This window comes from Corythoichthys intestinalis, chromosome 16 (assembly GCF_030265065.1).
Source record: "Corythoichthys intestinalis isolate RoL2023-P3 chromosome 16, ASM3026506v1, whole genome shotgun sequence".
Taxonomy (NCBI): domain Eukaryota; kingdom Metazoa; phylum Chordata; class Actinopteri; order Syngnathiformes; family Syngnathidae; genus Corythoichthys; species Corythoichthys intestinalis.
In genome coordinates, this window is record NC_080410.1 from 31449287 (window position 1) to 31470348 (window position 21062).

At 39.1% G+C, this 21062-nt stretch overlaps 3 protein-coding genes across 10 annotated transcripts in view; all 3 read left to right on the forward strand.

The window, feature by feature from the left end:
* The window catches only part of arhgap27l (Rho GTPase activating protein 27, like), an 83591-nt gene extending 78350 nt beyond the window's left edge, over positions 1-5241 (forward strand). The window contains exon 21 of the mRNA XM_057861442.1: positions 7-5241. Coding sequence (XP_057717425.1) covers positions 7-184 — 178 coding nt within the window. The 3' untranslated portion in view covers positions 185-5241. The remainder of the gene's footprint in view (positions 1-6) is intronic.
* A 1315-nt stretch (positions 5242-6556) lies between these two features.
* ccdc103 (coiled-coil domain containing 103) lies at positions 6557-17777 on the forward strand. 5 transcript variants are annotated; one of them, XM_057817155.1, is made up of 4 exons: positions 6557-7268; positions 7338-7433; positions 13015-13189; positions 16033-17777. In XM_057817155.1, the coding sequence occupies exons 3-4, from the start codon at positions 13041-13043 to the stop codon at positions 16157-16159; spliced, it is 276 nt and encodes a 91-aa protein (XP_057673138.1). In that variant the 5' UTR covers positions 6557-7268; positions 7338-7433; positions 13015-13040; the 3' UTR covers positions 16160-17777. The 5 variants fall into 5 exon arrangements, with proteins under 5 accessions (XP_057673138.1, XP_057673137.1, XP_057673135.1 ...); XM_057817154.1 differs by having other exon boundaries at positions 7362-7433; positions 13003-13189; XM_057817152.1 differs by lacking the exon at positions 7338-7433 and having other exon boundaries at positions 6557-7313; positions 13003-13189.
* A 2037-nt stretch (positions 17778-19814) lies between these two features.
* The window catches only part of abi3a (ABI family, member 3a), a 36791-nt gene continuing 35543 nt past the window's right edge, over positions 19815-21062 (forward strand). For all 4 annotated transcript variants that reach the window (XR_009060867.1, XR_009060868.1, XM_057817444.1 and 1 more), the window contains exon 1: positions 19815-20130. Coding sequence is in view for 2 of the 4 variants with exons in the window: in XM_057817444.1 (XP_057673427.1) it covers positions 19999-20130 (132 nt within the window). In the remaining 2 variants the exon portion in view is untranslated. The remainder of the gene's footprint in view (positions 20131-21062) is intronic.

Here is a 21062-nt window from a genome sequence, read left to right on the forward strand (position 1 = left end):
ACGCAGGGTGGTGGATCACAAAGACTCCAACCGGATGTCGGTCCAGAGCGTGGCCATCGTCTTCGGACCCACGCTGCTGCGCCCGCAGTGCGAGTCGGCCAATATGACCGTCCACATGGTCTTCCAGAGCCAGATTGTGGAGCTCGTGCTCAACGAATTCCAGGCCGTCTTCGAGCACAGGTAGCCGCTGCACTCTTGGAGACACGGTCAAGTCCTTCCGGAAGATCTACACCTGCTGAGAAAATCTGCGAGAGGAGATGGGAAGAACTCAGATGACGTCAGCCGATAAAATGAGCTGACATTTTAACTCGTTGGTTTTCATTGATGGACCAGAATTGCTTTAAAAAGTGAACTGTTTTTACATAGACCACACAGTAACATTCACTAAGGAAACCCATCATCAACCTTCCTATTGTTCTAACGGCTTTTACATTGTTTCATAATTGATCTCATTGGCTGCCATTGACGGCGATAGACGTCCCGATCCGATCCGTTCGTTCGTTTGCCCTGAAGGAAAAAAAGTTGATATTTTTTTCTTTTTGCAGATTCTTTTATTCTGTTAACAAACAGGAGATGACGACACACAAATCAGAATGCGGAAGTTCAGAATTTTTAACATTAGGCTTAATCTTCGAGCGAGCGTTTAATTAGTCGGTGGAGTTGATTTCAACAAATTCTGTGTAGTTTGTAAGTTATTTGTTAGTGTCAGGGCTCCGGAGTGACTAAGCTAGCACGAGTCAGGAGGGCCGACTTAGCATACCCATAAAAAACAACATATGCGCACATGAAAATCATCGATGACCCATGCAATTAACTGTTGGCTATGTATTCAGGATAAATTTATTAAAACTAGGGTTGTTCCAATAATGTTGTTTTGCTCCCGATCCGATCCCGATCGTTATAGTTTGAGTATCTGCCGATCCCGATATTTCCCGATCCGATTGCTTTTTTTTGCTCCCGATTCAATTCCAATCATTCCCGATAATTTTTCCCGATCATATTAATTTTGGCAATGCATTAAGAAAAAAAAAGAATAAAACTCGGACAAATATATACATTCAACATACAGTACATAAGTACTGTATTTGTTTATTATGACAATAAATCCTCAAGATGGCATTTACATTATTTTAACATTCTTTCTGTGAGAGGGATCCACGGATAGAAAGACTTGTGACTTTGTATATTGTGACTAAATATTGCCATCTAGTGTATTTGTTGAGCTTTCAGTAAATGATACTGTAGTCATGCCCAAATGCATGATGGGAAGTGGAACCATGACTGTGCGTAGTGCTACCAATTGATATATCTTCTCTGCGTTGGGAAATAACAAGGTGTTAAGAAAAAGATCAATTGCTACCTTGCTTCCCCACATTGCTTCCCATGATATTTCTAATTGTAGGGAGAGGGATTGTAAGGCTTTAGCCAATTTAAAAAAAGGCTTCAAAGGCTGCCAAAATTCACTCCACTCATTTTACACTGTCTTTTATCTCTCTATATAGGTAAAACGGCGCCATTACAGATTGAGCATGACAATGTATGAGTGGGTCGTGCAACGCATGTATTAATTGCGTTAAATATTTTAACGTGATACATTTTTTAAAAAATTAATCACCGCCATTATTGGGATAAATTTGATAACCCTACATTAAGCCTAAACTAAAGACTCTGGATGAGTGTAACATATTATGTCTGTAACGTTAAATACAATTAGAAAACGATTTAATTAAAAAATATGTATATATATTTTTTTAAAAAAGGCATGGCCGATATTTTTTTGCCGATTCCGATACTTTGAAAATGATGTGATCAGACCCGATCGATCGGCATCGATCGGGACATCTCTAATTAAAACTTAATACTGCAAATATTGCGAAGCAATTTTATCAGCAACATTTGTAATCCAGAAGCAGGGCGGAGTGATATCACATCGTTTTTTTTCACCGCTGATTTTTTTGTTGTAGCCAGCAGCAAGTAACCAGTTTATATTGTTCCTTGTTCTGCATAGGGAATTTGTGGAAACTTTCATTTGCCCATTTCTTCTGTCTGTTTCCTCAGCCTATAAATGCACATTTCACTATGTTTCCGGCTGTCAGTTAACTCAGCAGACTGATGCTGCATTCCAGGAAGGTGGGAAGTCACGAATCTGGAAAAATATCTTTGGAATGCCGCCACTATGTGATCGCTTACGAGAAGGCAGATTTGCTGGAGGTCAAAATGTCTTTTGTTGACCAAAATAAAAAACAACTTGTCGCGATCAGCCATCTTAGCTGTTTACATTCGCTTGGAACGCTTTGAGGTCGCAACTTGTACCCTCCAAGCGGGATGAATCTGACTTCCCACCTTCCTCGAATGCAGCGTGAGCAGAGTAGCCGAAGCGCTCCTCTCTATTGTGTTTGTATTACACATCTAAAAAAATAACCCTGCAGAATTAAGGAACAATGATCTGCAATATGAATTTATTTGACTGTGTTTAATCTGTTTGTGGATCAGTCTCGTTTTTTATTGGCATGCTAAGTTGGCCCATTCACTCACGCTAGCTTAGCCACTCCGATGCCCTGAAACTAACAAATAACTTACAAACAGCAGGGAATTTGTTGAAATCAACTCCACCGACTACCATATTGGCCCGAATATAAGACGGCCCTGATTATAAGACTCAAGTTTAAAAAAAGACTTTTTGAACACCAAATTAAGTTTTTTATACAGAAAATAATTACAGTACATCCGAAACAAATGATCATAATAATATGTTTGAGAGAAAAAGCATGTTATTTTGCCTCATTCAAATCAATATCTGAACATTTAAATATGTAAACTAAAGTGCAATCACATTCGTAAATGAATGGCTTCTGGTTTTTGAAATGTAAATAAACCAATTTATCGTGATAAAACAACAAAATTGCAATAACGGCATTAAGCATCGAAGTGAAGTCTAACTAACTCTAGTCTTGATACAAATCTGAATAAGGAAAAACATTGCAATAATATAATGAGAGTAGCTGAGATCTATCATGACAGAACATCGCTTCAATAATATCTGGCGACAACTAGCGTCTTGAATGGGGAGAGTAGTTGAGATATGTCTTGACAGAACATCGCTTCAATGATATCTGGCGCCATCTGGCGTCGTGAATGGGTATACTGTCTAGACCGCAAATATAAGAAGACCCCCTCTTTTTCAGCCTTATTCCAATGCAAAAAACACCGCCTTATATTCGGGCCAATACAGTAATAAAAAACACAAAAACCTCCACTAACTAATTAAACTCCCGCCAACTCAAAGATTAAGCCTAATGTCAAAAACTCTGAACTTCCGCTTTAAACTCAATACAGTTTATATTTGCTGTCTACACAAACAGTGGAAAAAAACAGTCCGCAACCTAGTGCCAGACCCTACCTAGACAAAAACAATGAAAGAAGAAGTCCTTGTACGCAAGCAGTACTGCAGATAAACACAGTTATCAGACCAAAGAATGATTATGTGCAATGCTGTGAAATGAACCGATATATGGCAGAAAACACAGACAAGGCTGAAAAAGCAGTTTCTGCTCTTGCACCCCTCTTTAAAATAAACTGCTGTATTTTAGCCAAAAGAACAGTTGTGTTTGATAGAACAATATGTCTTTTTGCTGCCATAGCAGATTCATGGCGCAATAAGCCCCTGAACTATTTTTAATTAGTCCGTTTTACCCTTGAAACCCTCATTTACAGAAGTCTCGCAACCGCTTTTGTTTCAACCCAGCCATAAAAAGGTGAATAATTATACTTATTATTCAAAATGTCTGTCATTTTTAGCTTAGAATCATTAATGTCTAATATTTAGTTGTTTTTTTTTTTAAATGTCTTTAAAAAAGTATTCACTCGCATATTTGAAACTTTTAAACAATTATGTCACAATGAAAAAATTGGCGTCTGTAAATAAGTCATGGATATCTACCTCATAACTATCGCTTAATTGTATTTTTTTGTTACTTTCGCATTTTCCCCAATATTTTAGACAATAAATAATCGATCCAAACAAAGAAAAAATGAAAATAAAGGTTTAAAAGGGTAAATATATAAAAAAGATCATCTCAACCTTGATGTCTGCGATTTCGGCATCACGACCCTTGTTATATTACCATGTTTCACCCATAAATTCCCCCAAAAATCCGGCTCTGGCCATTCACCACTGTGTCTTGACACTCGGTGATACATGGTGTTTTTGGATCGAAAAGAGGTAAGTACATGATAATATCTCGTTTAAATCGTGGCGTCTTTAATTCTGCTCTCGCGTGCTCTCACATCCAGTTAGGGCTTTGCTGTTTAAAAAGTTTTTTTTTTTCTAAAAAGCCCTCCTGTTCAAAATTTTTCTTCCCCAGAAAATTGAGATTTTAGCTTTCCAATGATGTATCACACATTCATCTAGGACAATTTTGAAATTTGGCCAAATTGAGCGGAACTTCAAGTCACCTGAGTGTTTTCCGCCATATGTTCAAGTAAATGGAAATATATATTTACCGCCCCTCCCAGTCAAAATGGATCGGACGTCTATCGATGTCAATGGCTCTAAAACATAATTGTTCAATGACAGCCAGGTTCAAATAAATTTTACGTCTGTCGCTCTCAACGACAATGAATGAGTTAATTGTGAAACGTTCGCAACTATCCCTGTGCTGGATTTCTTGCTAAGTCGAGGGCGTAGGTTTGGTCTCAACTTCGGTAGGGACGATATTATCGTAATGCACATAATGCAAACAATGATCCCAATACGGGACAACTAGCTTGACTTCATTGTTCCTTGCCCGGTTAGCAAGTTTAATGTTATGCTAACTGTTGCAGATCGGACTTTCAGTAGCAAAATTAGTGGTGTTTCCCCCACCTCCACCACATTGACGTCTTTTTACATGACTTATAGTGGCTGCTGCTGGCCCCCCCCCCAAAAAAAACCTTCTAATATCCCCCCTCTCCAAAGCACGTGGTATGTTGTCGACATGAATCTGTCGAGGTTGTGTGAGTATGTCAGACCTGTGTGTGTGTGGGTTTTTTTGTGGCGGGACGGGGGGCTTCAACCAAACGTTCGTTGGAGGAGGGAAAAAATGGACCAGCACATTCAGCAAGTGAAAAGGGATGAATGTAAGTCTGAACATAATGAAAATAATTCACTTAATAATGGTAATTATTCTATCCTTGCAACATACAGGGGGGCAAATAAGTATTTAGTCAACCACTAATTGTGCAAGTTCTCCCACTTGAAAATATTAGAGAGGCCTGTAATTGTCAACATGGGTAAACCTCAACCATGAGAGACAATGTGAAAAAAAACTCAGAAAATCACATTGTTTGCTTTTTAAGGAATTTATTTGCAAATCATGGTGGAAAATAAGTATTTGGTCAATACCAAAAGTTCATCTCAATACTTTGTTATGTACCCTTTGTTGGCAATAACGGAGGCCAAACGTTTTCTGTAACTCTTCACAAGCTTTTCACACAATGATGCTGGTATTTTGGCCCATTCCTCCATGCAGATCTCCTCTAGAGCAGTGATGTTTTGGGGCTGTCGGTGAGCAACACGGACTTTCAACTCCCCCTCAACCCGTGGCTTCAAAATAATAAAAACAACGGGGAGCAAAAATCCCAGAACCACACGGGGGGACCTAGAAAATGACCTACAGAGAGCTGGGACCACAGTAACAAAGGCTACTATCAGTAACACAATGCACCACCAGGGACTCAAATCTTGCACTGCTTGACGTGTCCCCCTGCTGGAAGAAAGTACACGTCCGGGCCCGTCTGTGGTTTGCTAGAGAGCATTTGGATGATCCAGAAGAGGACTGGGAGAATGTGTTATGGTCAGATGAAACCAAAATAGAACTTTTTGGTAGAAACACAGGATCTTGTGTTTGGAGGAAAAAGAATACTGAATTGCACCATACCCACTGTGAAGCATGGGGGTGGAAACATCATGCTTTGGGGCTGTTTTTCTGCAAAGGGACCAGGACGACTGATCTGTGTAAAGGAAAGAAGGAATGGGGCCACGTATCGAGAGATTTTGAGTGAAAATCTCCTTCCATCTGCAAGGGCATTGAAGATGAGACGTGGCTGGGTCTTTCAACATGACAATGATCCTAAACACACAGCCAGGACAACAAAGGAGTGGCTTCGTAAGAAGCATTTCAAGGTCCTGGAGTGGCCTAGCCAGTCTCCAGATCTCCACCCCATAGAAAATGTCTGGAGGGAGTTGAAGGTCCGTGTTGGCCAACGACAGCCACAAAACATCACCGCTCTAGAGGAGATCTGCATGGAGGAATGGGCCAAAATACCAGCAACAGTGTGTGAAAAGCTTGTGAAGAGTTACAGAAAACGTTTGGCCTCCGTTATTGCCAACAAAGGGTACAGAACAAAGTATTGAGATGAACTTTTGGTATTGACCAAATACTTATTTTCCATCATGATTTGCAAATTCTTTAAAAATCAAACAATGTGATTTTCTATTTATTTTTTTTTCCACATTCTGTCTCCCATGGTTGAGGTTTACCCATGTTGACAATTACAGTCATCTCTAATATTTTCAAGTGGGAGAATTTGCACAATTAGTGGTTGACTAAATACTTATTTGCCCCACTGTATGGTTAGACAATCAAAATTACCTGTACATTTTAACTCTTTATATAATGTAATAAGGTTGCTTAAAAGTTGGTGGGGACAATTTGAGCATCCTGAAAAGTTGCTAGTGTTATGTCCATACCGTACCTATGCAAACCTACGCCCTTGTGCAAAGTGCTTCTGAATAATTGCACACAGAAAAAGTCGTCCACATTTCGAGGGAAACATCGGAAAGTTGTACGGTTTTGAATTATTGCTGACATTTTCTGACGCCTGGAAATATTTGTGTTTTATAGATATTCTTTTAAGACACTGAGACAAGATGTCAATATTTTAAATTAAATGACTTAAAGCAGGTGGAATATTTCTTTCATTTTGCTTAACACTGCTAAGGATTCCAGCATATCCTGGTGTCTGTACCAGCAAAACAAAAACATAATTAATCACGTTGTATTGACGTGTTATTTAGAGCCTTACGGTTTTCCGTCCGTTGTCATGACAACCAGCAGTTTGTTTGACAGAAGTAGGAAACTAGCAGATCTCTAGTCTCTCCCTTTGACGAAATTAAAACATTTTAGTTTGGTGAGAAGATAACGTCAAACACGAAACACTGAACGGCGCAACAACACTTTTTTGGACTGAATGACGACGTTGCTGCGTGCTGTTTGGGTGTCATTTGAGTAAGTCTGAAACCGGAGTCTCCCACGTTGTCTTCAGAACTTCTGGTAAGTACTATAAGGACGTTTAAGTCTCCTCTCCCATCTCCGTTTCAGGAATGTTTGAGTATGTAAGATAATTTCGGAAACAAACTGAGTGGAATCGTACACGGGCGCCATCTTGGAAAGGTATCCCGAACTTTTGACGTGTTTCATTCTGAAGTTACCAGGTTATTCTGTTCAGTTTGCTCTCAGTGCAGGTGTCTTTTACTCTCATTTAATTAATATAAATATGAGGTTATACCAGAAAACAATGAGGATTTTTTTTTTTCAAATACTTGTATTCTAAGGGCGTAGGTTTGGTCTCAACATTGGTAGGAACAATATAACAGCATAGCCTGCATGTACACTTTTTGCTGGGGACGGGAATTTCATAATGATCGATGCAAAATAAAACTATTTATTTATACTAACCAGGGCCGGCCCGAGCCATTTGGGGGCCCTAAGCAAAATAATGCCAAGGGGCCCATATTTTTGGCCAACCATTTCGTCACAGTGTACTGTGAAACCCATAAATGCAATCCAATCCATATGTCCATATTTTGTTAATCATCTCTCAACAATCCAGGAATTTAAAAAAAAAATTAATAAACATTTGTCTTAAGACCAGTCAATGAATGGTGAATAACAAAAAAATAAAATAAAAATGGAGCTGTCCTTCAGTTAAAACACTATTGCTTTTGTCCGCAAGCACAGCCAAATTCAACAAAAAAAAATGAAAGCTCCTGTGGGCTGCTTTAAAGAGCATACGACAGAAGGAAAAAAAGTCTTAAATAGCATTATTATGTGAATTAGAACCATATTTTGAGACGATTCGACTATATACAACAATTTAGCAAAGCGCAGATGACGAGAAAGTAGTCTTTTAATCTGCCGGTTAGCCACGCCTATCATTATAGGGCTCAAGCGTCCCCAACAGGTGGATGACGCCAGCAGGAGACTGGGCTCATCGGTTTTACTATACAGCCCGTTGAGGGGGAATTATTCAGAACGAGGAAAACGCGACGAAGAGAGCCGCAAAATGTCATTGTTTGAGTCTCTCTACTCCAATATTTTTACAGGATATTCTTTTTATCCAAGTTGTTTTTCCCCAATAGCTAAATAAATGGCTTGAGAAGGACCAGTCAGCCCGTCGAGGGGGAACTATTCACAACGAGGAAAACGCGACGAAGAGATCTGCAAAATGTCATGGTTTTTGTCTCTTTACTTCAATATTTTTACAGGATATTCTTTTTATCCAAGTATTTTCCCCAACTGCTAAATAAATGGCATGGTCATGACAAATAACAATCTTGTGCTAAATGGAATATGAAATAATAAAAATGCACTTATTCAGGACGACATGGCAAAATTACTCCATAATGGTCAAAACTGTCGACTTCACCTTTACTGTCGCACCTCCCGAACGATATTTTATGACACCTAAATCGGACATATGTCTTTTCCCTTCCCCGGCTTCGGAGAATGTAAACAAACCAAGAGGCGTGACAGCTAGCCGACATGCTAACCCGAACCGAGTGATGTTTCAAAGTCTTCGAAGTGGAAAATCACACATAAGTAGCCCGGATTATTTGACATGACGACTGGGTTGTCGATTGTCTTCGCGGATCGGCAAATGACGACTGGGTTGTCGATTGTCTTCGCGGATCGGCAAACCACCCGGCGGAGAGCAATTTACAGCTTGTTCCCCGGAGGAGGGCGGCTGCAGTTGTTGTGCAGCTAACGTGCAGCTAATGTGCATGAGGAGAGCTTCTTACATGCCTATCAATGATCAAACGTAAGTAGTCTTTTATTTAAAGAAAGTTTGTAGTGTTTACTTTGTAATCGCTGTATTCGTATTTGACATAATACAAAACAAGATATTTACTCACTTCCTCGTAAGTCCAATGGTCCCACAGTAGTAGGGCTTGTTTTGGCCAATATCCACGTTGAATGGGAACCTTTTGAAACTCCAAAAAGGCGCACACGCCTCTCCCTCATACAGCAAGATTTTTCTGCAGCCGTTTGGCTGGCGTGATGCGAAAAATAAACGTATTAATCTGAAAAATCAGCTGAATCCTTAGTCCTCATACACAACAGTACAACTTTATAGTGAAGAGGACGCCTTCACCCGTACACGTCACAGCGCCCTCCTCCTCAATGCAAGACCGAAGCCGGAAGTCACTCATTTTCATGGCGCAGGATTAAAAAAACTAAATAAATATAGCGATCGCTTCCACACACATCCAAGCGGTCCATATCATTCAGGAGCATAAAATACAGCGTGTATTATGAAATAAACATGCTTTTTCGTGTCACATGCACTTTAAGACCACGTAAATAAAATAAAAAGTAAAATTGGGGAGAAGAGAGTAGATCTCGGTTCACTACGTTTCTCACAGTTAATTTAACGTTAACAGTAGAAAACACACAGGAGGACCCTTTTCGCTAAGCAGCTTCCTACTTGGGTTTTGCAGGTTAGCATGTTCAAACAGTTTAATGTTATGCTAACTGATGCAGGTCAGACTTTCAGTAGCAAAATTAGTGGTGTGTTCCCCAATTCCACAACATTGATGTCGTTTTACATTTCTTACAGTGGCTGTTAGTAGCTGGGGGGAAAAAATCCCTAATATCTAATGTGTGTGTGTCCGTGCGTGCGTGGGTGTGCATGTGTGTTTATTGGGGGGGGGGGGGGGGTGTCAAGTCATCAACCCATCAAATAAACGTTTCTGAGGGAAAAAAACGGACCGGCACATTCAGTAAGTGAATGGAGGTAAATATAAATCTGAACATAATGAAAATAATTTGCTTAATAATGGTTGGGTCATTTACAACAAAACATATGGGAATCCAATCTAAATGACATATAACTGAAGTCATTATATAACGCAAATTAGGTTGCTTGAAAGTTGGTGGGGACAATTTGAGCATCCTGAAAAGTTGGTAGTGTTTTGTCCCTAGCGTCCCTTTGCAAACCTACGCCCTTGTTGTTTTCTATTTTACTATGCAACATGATTAATCGACACAAGCCCCTAGACCAGGGTTCCTCAAATACAAATCTTGAAAGTCCACAATTGTTTTTTTCATACAAGCATGGGTCCATTTATTAATGTCGGTCAAGTACAAGGCAGGTCGAAGGTGGTAAAGTTGGTTTTCTTTGGACCAAATAAAAATACAATGTACATTCTGATGAAATATAAATAAATGAACAAAACATTTTCTTCATTTGTAATAAAAATACAAAAAAAAAAAAAAACATGCAAGTACAAAGTTTACACATGTACACTAAATAATTGGCAAGATCTGTCATTAAGGTGCAAACAATAACTATTGACAGTACATTTTGTAACTAAAACACTGCAGGACAAAAAAGAAAACATGTGCAAGTAGTACAGTACATATTCACATGTACAGAAGATAAATGACAAGGTCTGTCATTAAAATGCAAACATAATAATTACTGATAGTAACTTTAACTGTAAAACACTGCTCAATGAGAGAAATGGCATTTGGGGGTTACAAAGCTGTTTACTCACATCATCAGCCAGGACTTCAGTGCGTCTTGTGGTTGATGAATCTGGGAGTGAGATTTGTTTGATTTTTGTTGTCATTTTCTCCTTTTCTTTTCCTTCGAACATTGCTGCCACCACTTCAGTCATACACTCTTTTATTATTTGTCCATCAGAGAACGGCTTCTCCAACACCCACGATACTCTGAGTGAGCACTCCGTTGCAATTTGTTGTTGTGTAATTGATTTAACAATAACCTTGCTTGACTCTTGATATGACTGCTTCAACCTGATAATTTCTAGCCTTCTCAAATATGATTTAGGAGGAAACTTCTCTTCAAAAGAGCTGTGCTCTTTAACATAATGGTGTTTCACATTTTCACTTTTAACAGCGCAATTGTCTTTAAGCATATTAAGCACACAGGTTTGGTACTTGCAGTTGGTAAAATGGACACATTTGTCAGTCCATTCCTCATTGAAACGGAGATTTTCATTGTCCACTTTTCTTCAGCGCATCCATGTAGACTCACTCAGCCAATCAGCTCATCGTTTTCATAGAGATGACAACAAAAGTGGGAACATGGAAGATAATTTGACTAAAGATGAAACAGAATTTAGCGATAGAATAGTAGTGCATAGCGATATATTGGCGATTCATACAAAAAATATATGTTAAAGTAAAGTGGTTTTTTTTGTTTAAGTGCCATTTGCTCTGGGTCCGTAGAAAGGTGTGGCGTGGTCCAGTTGTGGACCGCGGTCCACTAATTGAGGACCCCATCCTTAGACATTCAATTTCACTATTAACCCTTTCAGGGACAATAAATGGAATCACAGGAGTGTCAAAATAAACAAATATGAAGAGAAATAATTAATAAATAAAAATTTTAAAGTCTTTTTTTTTGTCATTGAAAAACAAAAACAAAAAAAAATCAATGGCATTTTTTTCTTTGCCTTTTCTTTTTTGCTGGTCATTGTCTTTGCTTTTGCCTTTGCTTTTACCGAATGAAATGGTCTGTCAATCAAATGGCTTTGGCAGTATGGGGGTAGATTAGTGTTTATTATTCAGTCAAAAAAAAAAGTTGCTTCAATCAAAATATATATTTTCAAACAAAAAAAACAGTTTAATCAAAATAAAACGTGTCTGAATGCAAAAATAATTTTCAGATTAAAAGGAAAAAAAAGCATTTCAAAACTATTTTTCTTTGAATTATTATTTTTTTACTAAAGTGAAGTTGTCGAGTTTTTTTTTAATTGTTTTTTATTGAAACAACTTTTTGGATTGAAGTAATTGTTTTGGTTCTTGGGCCATATTGGCTATTGGACATTTGTGTCTTTGTGTTCAATCAAAAAATATTTTCAAGAGAAAAATCACTTAGATTAAAAATAAATAAATAAATAAAATTAAAAGAAATCAATCATAGAAAAAAAGTTTTGGAATGCGAAAAAATATTTGAGACTCAAAAATTTGCAAGTTATCATCAGCTTAACTCTATCACTGCCAGCCCAGATCACAGAGTATCTGTTGGGGTGTTAGTAAAAGAGAGAAATGGATGTTAAGAACATATTGAAGGCAATGGGCGTCCAATCCATTTCAGCTTGGAGGGGCTGGAAGCAATTTTTTGGATTCATATCTATATTCTTCATCGGTTTTTCAATTTATTACAATTATTTATTTTTATTGTTTATTGTTTACTTTTTTTATTACTCATGGCTTGAGTTTTTAATTGTATTGTTTTTTTAAATTTTTAATTTATTACTATTTTAATAATTGAGTTTGCCCCCCACCTCCCAACCCCCCAAAACTGATCCTTCAAAACGGACCCATGGCAAAGTACGTGCGGGCTTAACTTCAACTGGAAGTCAAATGGGGCCACAATTGGACCCCAGACCGCAATTTTAATACTCCTATCTATATTAATCTAACAAAAATAATTTATGGGGAAAAAATCAGTGTACATATGGTTTCTACTCCAGCTCACATTTCCAGCTAAAATCTAAAGCCCAGAGTGATAGAACAGTCAATTACATGATTTGTGTATGAGTTGATGAGTCGATTCATCATCATTAAAAAAATCAGTGATTAATTACCTATGAAAATAATTGTTTGTGGTTGCCCTACATGACACCATTATAGGGCGAGTCTTGAGATTTGTGCCCAATTTGTGGTGGACGTCTACCAGGTTCCTAAATGCCTTCTGAAACTAAACCAGGCTGTGACTCAGTGTAGGCGGCCATCTTGGATCTGACCATGGCGTCCTCTCAGTCCGACGTCATCGACTTTTCGGCACTGGAGAAAGATTTGCGCGCCGGCGTGGAGTCGGAGCTAAAGTACAGACGAGAGAATGACGCCAAGCTGAGGGCCGTTCGGCAAGGCGTCCCATCGTACCAGCACTTCAGGTCAGGGCCAAACCGCCTCAAGCAGTAATGTGAAGTAAGGTTGGCCAACCATGTTTTTGAATAATATCAATGGCTAAATAGTTATAAGCATATTTTCGTTTTTTTTTTTTAACGCAACCCTTCCAGATTCTTTGTTTAACCCATTGCAACGCCCTTGACAACGAAAATGCTTTTCTTCGGCAATCTTGGGAAATTACGTCACACCGGGAAGTGCGAGGGAAGTCCGCCATAGAACAGTATTGTTTGTTGCATTGCTTCTCGGTAAGATGCCACGGTGGTGTGTGGCGATGTATTGTTCTCACTCAAACGAAAAGTTGTATGAGTTGCCAAAGGATAGCAGGGCACATACAGCAAATGAACATCTTTCGTTCGCACGAAGCAAATGAATTTCACGCCATCATCGAGTAGTGTTCTCTGCTGCAAACACTTCGAAGATGCCTGCTTCCTTAACCGGTCTGCTTCTGATCAAGGATTTGCCAAAAATTAAGTGTGATTTTTGGATAGATGACTGATGACTTTGTCAAAGCAGAGCTGTCAACTGTTGTGGAATGAACAGTATAAGCTAGCGACGTTAGCCAAAAGTTAACTCGTGGCAATCCCCGATCATAGTTGTTGTTGCGATCGCTAGGTTAAGCGTGTTTAAATTGTGCGTCATCTACGATCTTGTCCGAAAGGGTTAATCCACTGTCAATCGGGAAAGGGGTGTGGATGTGCATCAGGGGTCGCGTTAACCGAATATTTTCCATCGTTGACCGGTTTTTTAAAACGGTGACGGAAAAAACTGAAGTCCATCCGTCATTTTGACAGGTTGCAATTCACACCCCAGACCACAGGGTGGCGAGTGAGCATATTAATTAGCTATTGTCTCTCTTGATGCATGACGTCGTTGGCCTTACTCGGAAAAATGTCAAGGCAACTGAGTGTTTGCCTGGCACGGCCAGACTCTTCTCCCTGTATTTTTCAAACTCTGAGAGAAAAGTCTGGGACACAGCCTCTCGAGTAGGTACAAAATCAATCGACAAATCAGATTTGTTTATTTGCGTGACGTGTTCTTCACGAGCAACGTCACTCTTGCACGCCGAAAGTCGTCTCTACATCAACACGGATGGCGACGGGAGAGCCGAGAATATGTTCCAATCCGCGGTAAATTCAGCTTTAAATGAGCTAAAACACATCGACACGAGTCATTGACAACAGTCTGTCTCGCGCTAGCCATGTTGAATAAACTCCGTTCTCCTTGTATGTTTACTTCCGTGCGCAAGTCCCTCGTCCTGCCCTCGTCGCTTTGCTAACGGCACGTCTGCCCGTCGCTGATTGGTGCACTCCGCTGTCTCCCGTTTGCCTCTTGTTAAGCTTGTTCGGACGGAATATTAATTAAAAATGAATGAAAACTAAATACTAATGAATATGTCATTATTGTCATTTTAAAAATGTAAGTGACTGGTAAAAATAGATTATGACCGGATTTTTATGACACTGTCAGTCAAAATGACAGACAACGAAAAAGTCTAGCGCAACCTCTGATGTGCATATAAGCGGGTCGGCATCGCGGTAATTCACGGTCACGTTGTAGTAAGAGACACACACCGCCGGTGAGTTTGTGCACATTTATTTGTATTTGTATTATGTAATTCCACCTTCATGCTTCAAGCATTGCATTGCATTTGTATGGTTCGGCGTTTCTTTCACGGTGATCGCTTGATAGCCTTCTCGTTTGTGTTTTACGTACAAGAGCCGCTGACAGGTGTAACAACATGCGTGTTGCTTTTAATGTCTGGTAGCGAATCAGCGAGCGCGCAGATCACGCAGTGAATCATGGGAAATGTAGTCTCGGGACAACATTGAAGTGGTGCTTTGTAATCTGTTCACTTGTGTGAAAAAACTACATTTCCTCACGCCATTAGACGCCACTTCCTCCCGAGAGCCCCAAGCTGTGTTGTACTGTTAGCTCCATGTGTTAATAAAGAAACAAAGTTGTAAGCACGTCGTGTGTTCGATACATTTGTAAACAAAAAGCCCATAACAGGACACTATGCACGACCCGTTTAAGAGACACTGGAGTAGTAGGAGGCGAGGAGGAGATCAGCGAGAAGCAAAACTTTGCGGTCGAATGTGGCGGCAGTCCGCCATTATTTTTTTATCTTATTGTTGCCACAATAAAGTGGAGAAAGCCATCAACGACTCATCTCCTTCTTTTCCCCCAACGTTTTTATATTATTATTTTATATGCACGAGAGCTGCTGGATCTGCCAAAATGAACATGAAGTCTGATTATTATTTTTTTTAACAATGTCATCAGATAGACAAAAACATAAAATTATGTGCAAATGCCTGCATCTTCAAATCATGAAAATAATAACAGCTTATATTTTACCAATCTTGTAATCTCGATGGGTCTTGTATCCATTCCATGTCAGGTAGTCTAGGCACATTGTTTGCATCCTGATTAGCGTCTGGCTAATACATGTTAGGTCCAACATAAAATTCCAACCTCCTCTTTTTCCTCCAACTCTTCAAAAACTTGAATCTCCTCCCTTGCGCTCGATGTATCGCTTATATCGCTGTTTGAATCATTGTTTAAAGGGCTTTGTATGGCGGCCGTATGTATGGAGCTGCCATCGCTGTTCCCGGTGTGACGTATCACTTCCGGGTTCATCCCCTTTTAGGCTCGAACTTCCGAAACGCGATTATTTTGTCAAATATACAACTTATAAATTATTTTTTTCATGCTTTATTAGTTGGACAATGTTCAATTAATTTAAATGTGACCCTATTTAGCATGTTATGAAATTACTTTACATTACTGCTTTAAATGTTTTTCTCTTTTTTCCCCTCTGATTCAGAGACCTGGTGCTGACCTGTCACTTGACACCCCTCGACAAGAACGACAAGAACCGACGCACACGAGCCCCCTGGAACCCGATGGTTGCTCCCGGGGACAACAATGGCAACACAGCTGACCCGCAGTGACAACACCTGCTGCCACAAACGACTATTTTGATAGTCGACCAATCAATTATTATTTTTGCTATTAATCAACTCATGGCTTCATATTTAAATCATCTGTTATTTACTGATATATGACCCTTTCTCTTAATTTTAGCTAGAAAAAACATTGGACAAGTTGGCCCTTGCATCCTTTGATTTTTCTAAAAGCAGAGTCTCAATAGTGGAACAAATGTGAACAGAGCCCGGGTGCAATGAGCATAAATGGAACCCCTGAGTGGAGCGTCCGACAGGGATTGGGGGGTGCTAGTGGACAATTATTCGTGGTCCCCTCCAGTCGATTGTCCGGTGTGTGTTAGTGGGGGTGAAAGTGGATTTTTATTTGCGGGCCCCTCCAGACAACTGGCCAAGCGGTAGTGGGGTTGGTATGTATGTAGCATAAATTAAGTCGCTGCTCGGCCAGCGGCGGGGTCGGGGTCGCTCCCTCCCGACTCTATGCCGAGCGAACTGGAGTATATAAAAAGGTATAGAGGAAAATTAAATCACGAAAGGGTAACCGCGTGATACCCCAAGTCACACAGGCGTGCAATCGCTCTCACTTTCTTGACTTTTTAAACTGTCAAATTGTCGCCACTTCCAGGAGCGCAAGACTCACGAAACGGCCGACGCGAGAGGCTCCGCCTGTCTCGGCCACTGTCACTCTCACATGGTCCGTTCTGGAACAGCAAGCAAAACAACTGCCATATTTGAGCCCGATTCTGTGTATCAAATGCAACTGCATAGCACAGCACAAGAACATTTGGCCATGTTTTTTTTATCTGTCGTTTTGCCATTGTTGATTTTGAATAGCGTGCGCGCAGTATTCCGCTTCCAAGGATACCCTGCGTATAGCGTCACAGCCTGGAGCATCACTGTAATGCTACACATAAAGTAGCAGAAGCGCACCCTGCTCCGGTTGCATTCACAAGCAAAATGCAAAACGGACCGAGACCCACGATTTTTAAGCGGAACAGAGTTCGTTTGTGTGGTCCGAACTAGAGTTCAGATGCGCGTTCACATTTACAAAATGAAGCGGACTGTCTGAGAAAAAGAACTGTGGTCCGTTTAAAACGTACCAAACAGTGCTAGTGTGAAAGCGCCCTTAAAAACTATATTACAGCTCCGTGATGCATCTTATCACCATAGGCGCAGTTTGACTTTTTGGGCAGGAGGGGCACAATACATTGATGACCCCAAAACGCAGTGTCAACAATAAAATTAACTTACAAGAACATTTAAAATAATAAGTTGACAATTAGCGTTTTTTGTTTCCCATCATTCTTGAGGGGAATTCTAAATCGGGCTGCTTAAGCAATACATTTTTAACCAAGATCGTCGTCCATTGAATTTGGTACGCCCGCCAGTGTCTTGCCAATGTAGTTACCCCAGTCAAAAATTGTATTCCCTGGGCGGAGCCATATGGAGGTAGATTTGGGTCTTTATTATTCAATCAAAAAAAAGTTGCTGCAATCAAAAAAAAAGTTGCTTCTACCAAAATATATATTTTCAACCCAAAAAAGTCGTTTAAATAAAAAAATGTGTTTGAATGCAAAATTAAATTTGAAACTTAAAAACTCAAAAATATGCATGCGATAGCTATTTTTCTTTGATTATTTTTTATTTTTTGGTTGAAGTCAAGTTTTTTTTATTGAAGCAACTTTTTGATTGAAGTAATGTTGATTTGTGTTAGTGTTAGTTTGTGTTTTTCTCTTTATTATTCAATCAAAAAATAAGTTGCTTTAAAAAAAATATAGATTTTCAAAAAGAAAAATCACTTCAATCAAAAAAAGAAACATTTTCAATCATAGATAAAAGTTTTTGAATGCGAAAAAATATTTTAAGATTGAAAAATTTGCCTTTGAACATAAAATTTTCCACTGAAAAAGTTTTCTTTGAGTGAAACAATCCTTTTTGTGTTTGGGCCATATTATGGTTAGGACATTTGTGTCTAATCAATCCAAAAAAAAATTAATCAAAGAAAAAAAAAATCACTTTTTTAAGAATATTTCTTCTTATATATATATATATATATTTTTTTTTAATTTATTTTTTTATATATGCAAAGCAAATGACTTTCTAAGGTGCTCGAAAAATAATTTCGACCCATTATAAAATTTTTTTTTTTTTTTGTTCATTTCATTAATTTTTGTTGGCGTTTTATTGCTTCACAACTTATGTATGCATATAAAAAAAATATTATATATATATATACTGGACTGTCTCAGAAAATTAGAATACACAATATTCTAATTTTCTGAGACAGTCCTGTACATTAATCCACCATTTAAAGCAGGGGTGTCCAAACTTTTTGCAAAGGGGACCAGATTTGGCGTGGTAAAAATGTGGGGGGCCGACCTTGGCTGACGTCCTTTACATAGAACAATATACAGGACTGTCTCAGAAAATTAGAATATTGTGTATTCTAATTTTCTGAGACAGTCCAGTATATATATATATTAGGGCTGTTAAACGATTAAAATTTTTAATCGGGTTAATTACAGCTTGAAAATTAATCGTAATTAATCGCAATAAATCGCAATTCAAACCATCTATAAAATATGCCATATTTTTTTGTAAATTATTGTTTGAATGGAAAGATAAGACACAAGATGGATATATACATTCAACATACGGTACATAAGGACTGTATTTGTTTATCATAACAATAAATCAACAAGATGGCATTAACATTATTAACATTCTCTTAAAGCAATCCATGGATAGAAAGACTTGTAGTTCTTAAAAGAAAAATGTTAGTACAAGTTATAGAAATTTTATATTAAAACCCCTCTTAATGTTTTCGTTTTAATAAAATTTGTAACATTAACAATCAAAAAAATAAACTAGTAGCCCGCCATTGTTGATGTCAATAATTACTTACACAATGCTCATGGGTGCTGAAGCCTATAAGATCAGTCGCACCCAGGCGGCAGCAGAGGGCGGCAAAACTCCATAAAACACAATAAGTGAGCGTTTCACTGTACTGTCATTTAAATCTGTCTGAGCGGGGCATCTGCGTTAATTGCGTCAAATATTTTAACGTGATTAATTTAAAAAATTAATTAATGCCCGTTAACGTGATAATTTTGACAGCCCTATATATATATATATATATATATATATATATATATATATATATATATATATATATATATATATATATATATATATATATATATATATATATATATATATATATAAAAAGGAAAGTCAAATGCATGCAGTGACACTTTTCGGCCACCAGGGGGGCCTGGACACCCCTTAAAATCCGAATATGCTCATCACCTTACCTTTCTGTTTGACCCTCCCCTCGCCCAACCATGCTCACTTTATGCCCGCAAACCGGGACCATTAAATGCCCGGGCCTGAGTGCGGTCGCACCCCATCAACCGCCTAAGTTCCGCCCCTGAGGGGAGTGTAAAAGCTAAAGTTTTTTTTTAACAATGAAAAGTAAAGTCATTTCCAAAGGGTTTGCACATGCGCAGAGTGACCAGCAGGCAGCGTTGCTGAGTCCTTCCCACGTTCGAGTGCTCGTTCGAGCGCGTTGGTTGAAACTGCTCACATGTATGCGCGCCGTTTGGGTCATCCGCGTGAGCGCAGAGGCAAAGGGGAAGCGTGTGCGATTTGGAGTTGTCACGCACACACACACACACACACACACACACACACACACACACACACACACACACACACACACACACACACACACTTTTGAAAGTGCCGCTGTCGTCAAACATTCGCCGATCACGGAGGCGGACAAGTGCTTCGCGCGCATCTTCATCACAGCGATTGCGGCTTAGCTTGGATAAGTGACAAAAAAAGAAATGAAGGAGGACAAGTTGCAGGAAGAAGTGATGAAGATTCTCGACGAGGCTGCGAACTCCAGGAAACTTCTTGGGGAAAACTACGACAACTTCATGAATGTCGCAGACTACTGCTGCAAAAACTACATAGAGGTGAGTCAACACCACCATGACTGAATTTTTCAATGTCTGCTCCATCTTCACACTAATAGTTTCTATGCAGTATAGGGCTGCGGCAATTCATCGACAACTAATCACATTAACCCTTTCATGCACGAAATATGATGTACTTTTCTTAAATATTCTTAAATTCACGTAGGACTGTGGTTTCAAACCTGCGGCACAGGGGCCAATTGTGGACCACGGGACAATATTTTGTGGCCACTATTTGACATCCAGTTGTAATACTGGTGTTGCCCACACATCTTTACAATGGGCATTATGGGCTTAATCAATGAGCTTACATACATGTCAACCCGAGGCCGTTGGCAATCTTACAAATAGTGACGTATGCACTTACAAATTGGTGACCAATCTTACAACGTTTCATATAGCGTTCAATATGAAACAAGAATAAAACTCAATTATTGTCACATATAACCTGGTGCAATCAAAGAATAATAAATATTTTTAAGGGATCCTCTATTTTTAAGACAAGTAATTCTTAAAAGATAAATGTTAGTATGAGTTATAATAATTTGATCTTAAACCACCTCTTAATGTTTTTGTTTTAATAAAGTTTGTACAATTATTTTAAGTGATAGGTCGCCATTCTTGTTACATCGCAGTGCGTGACGTTACCCGTTACCGAAATTCCAGCGTGTCACTCGTTAGCTTTGCCAACATGTCGTCAGTTCTACCCTTCCTATTTGAACCAGATCTGAAAAGTGAAGAGCAGGACAGCACTGTCGGTCGCTCACAAGATGAGCTTCAAGGAAAAATGTGTGCAGAAAATACCTGATAAGACAAAAGTTGGGCAAAACTGTTGATGCGAGAGAGTGTTGTTGGGAACTCCGGTAGGGAACTCTGGTTTTATTAGCAGATATTCAAGGCATAATTAAAGCATATTGCGTTTTCAAACTTAT

Excerpts from the sequence above, each read along its gene's own strand:
- ccdc103 (XM_057817152.1), top strand. The coding sequence starts at position 13,041 with ATGGCGTCCTCTCAGTCCGACGTCATCGACTTTTCGGCACTGGAGAAA. Across the intron at positions 13,190-16,032 it reads CCATCGTACCAGCACTTCAG|AGACCTGGTGCTGACCTGTC; the intron begins GTCAGGGCCAAA and ends CCTCTGATTCAG.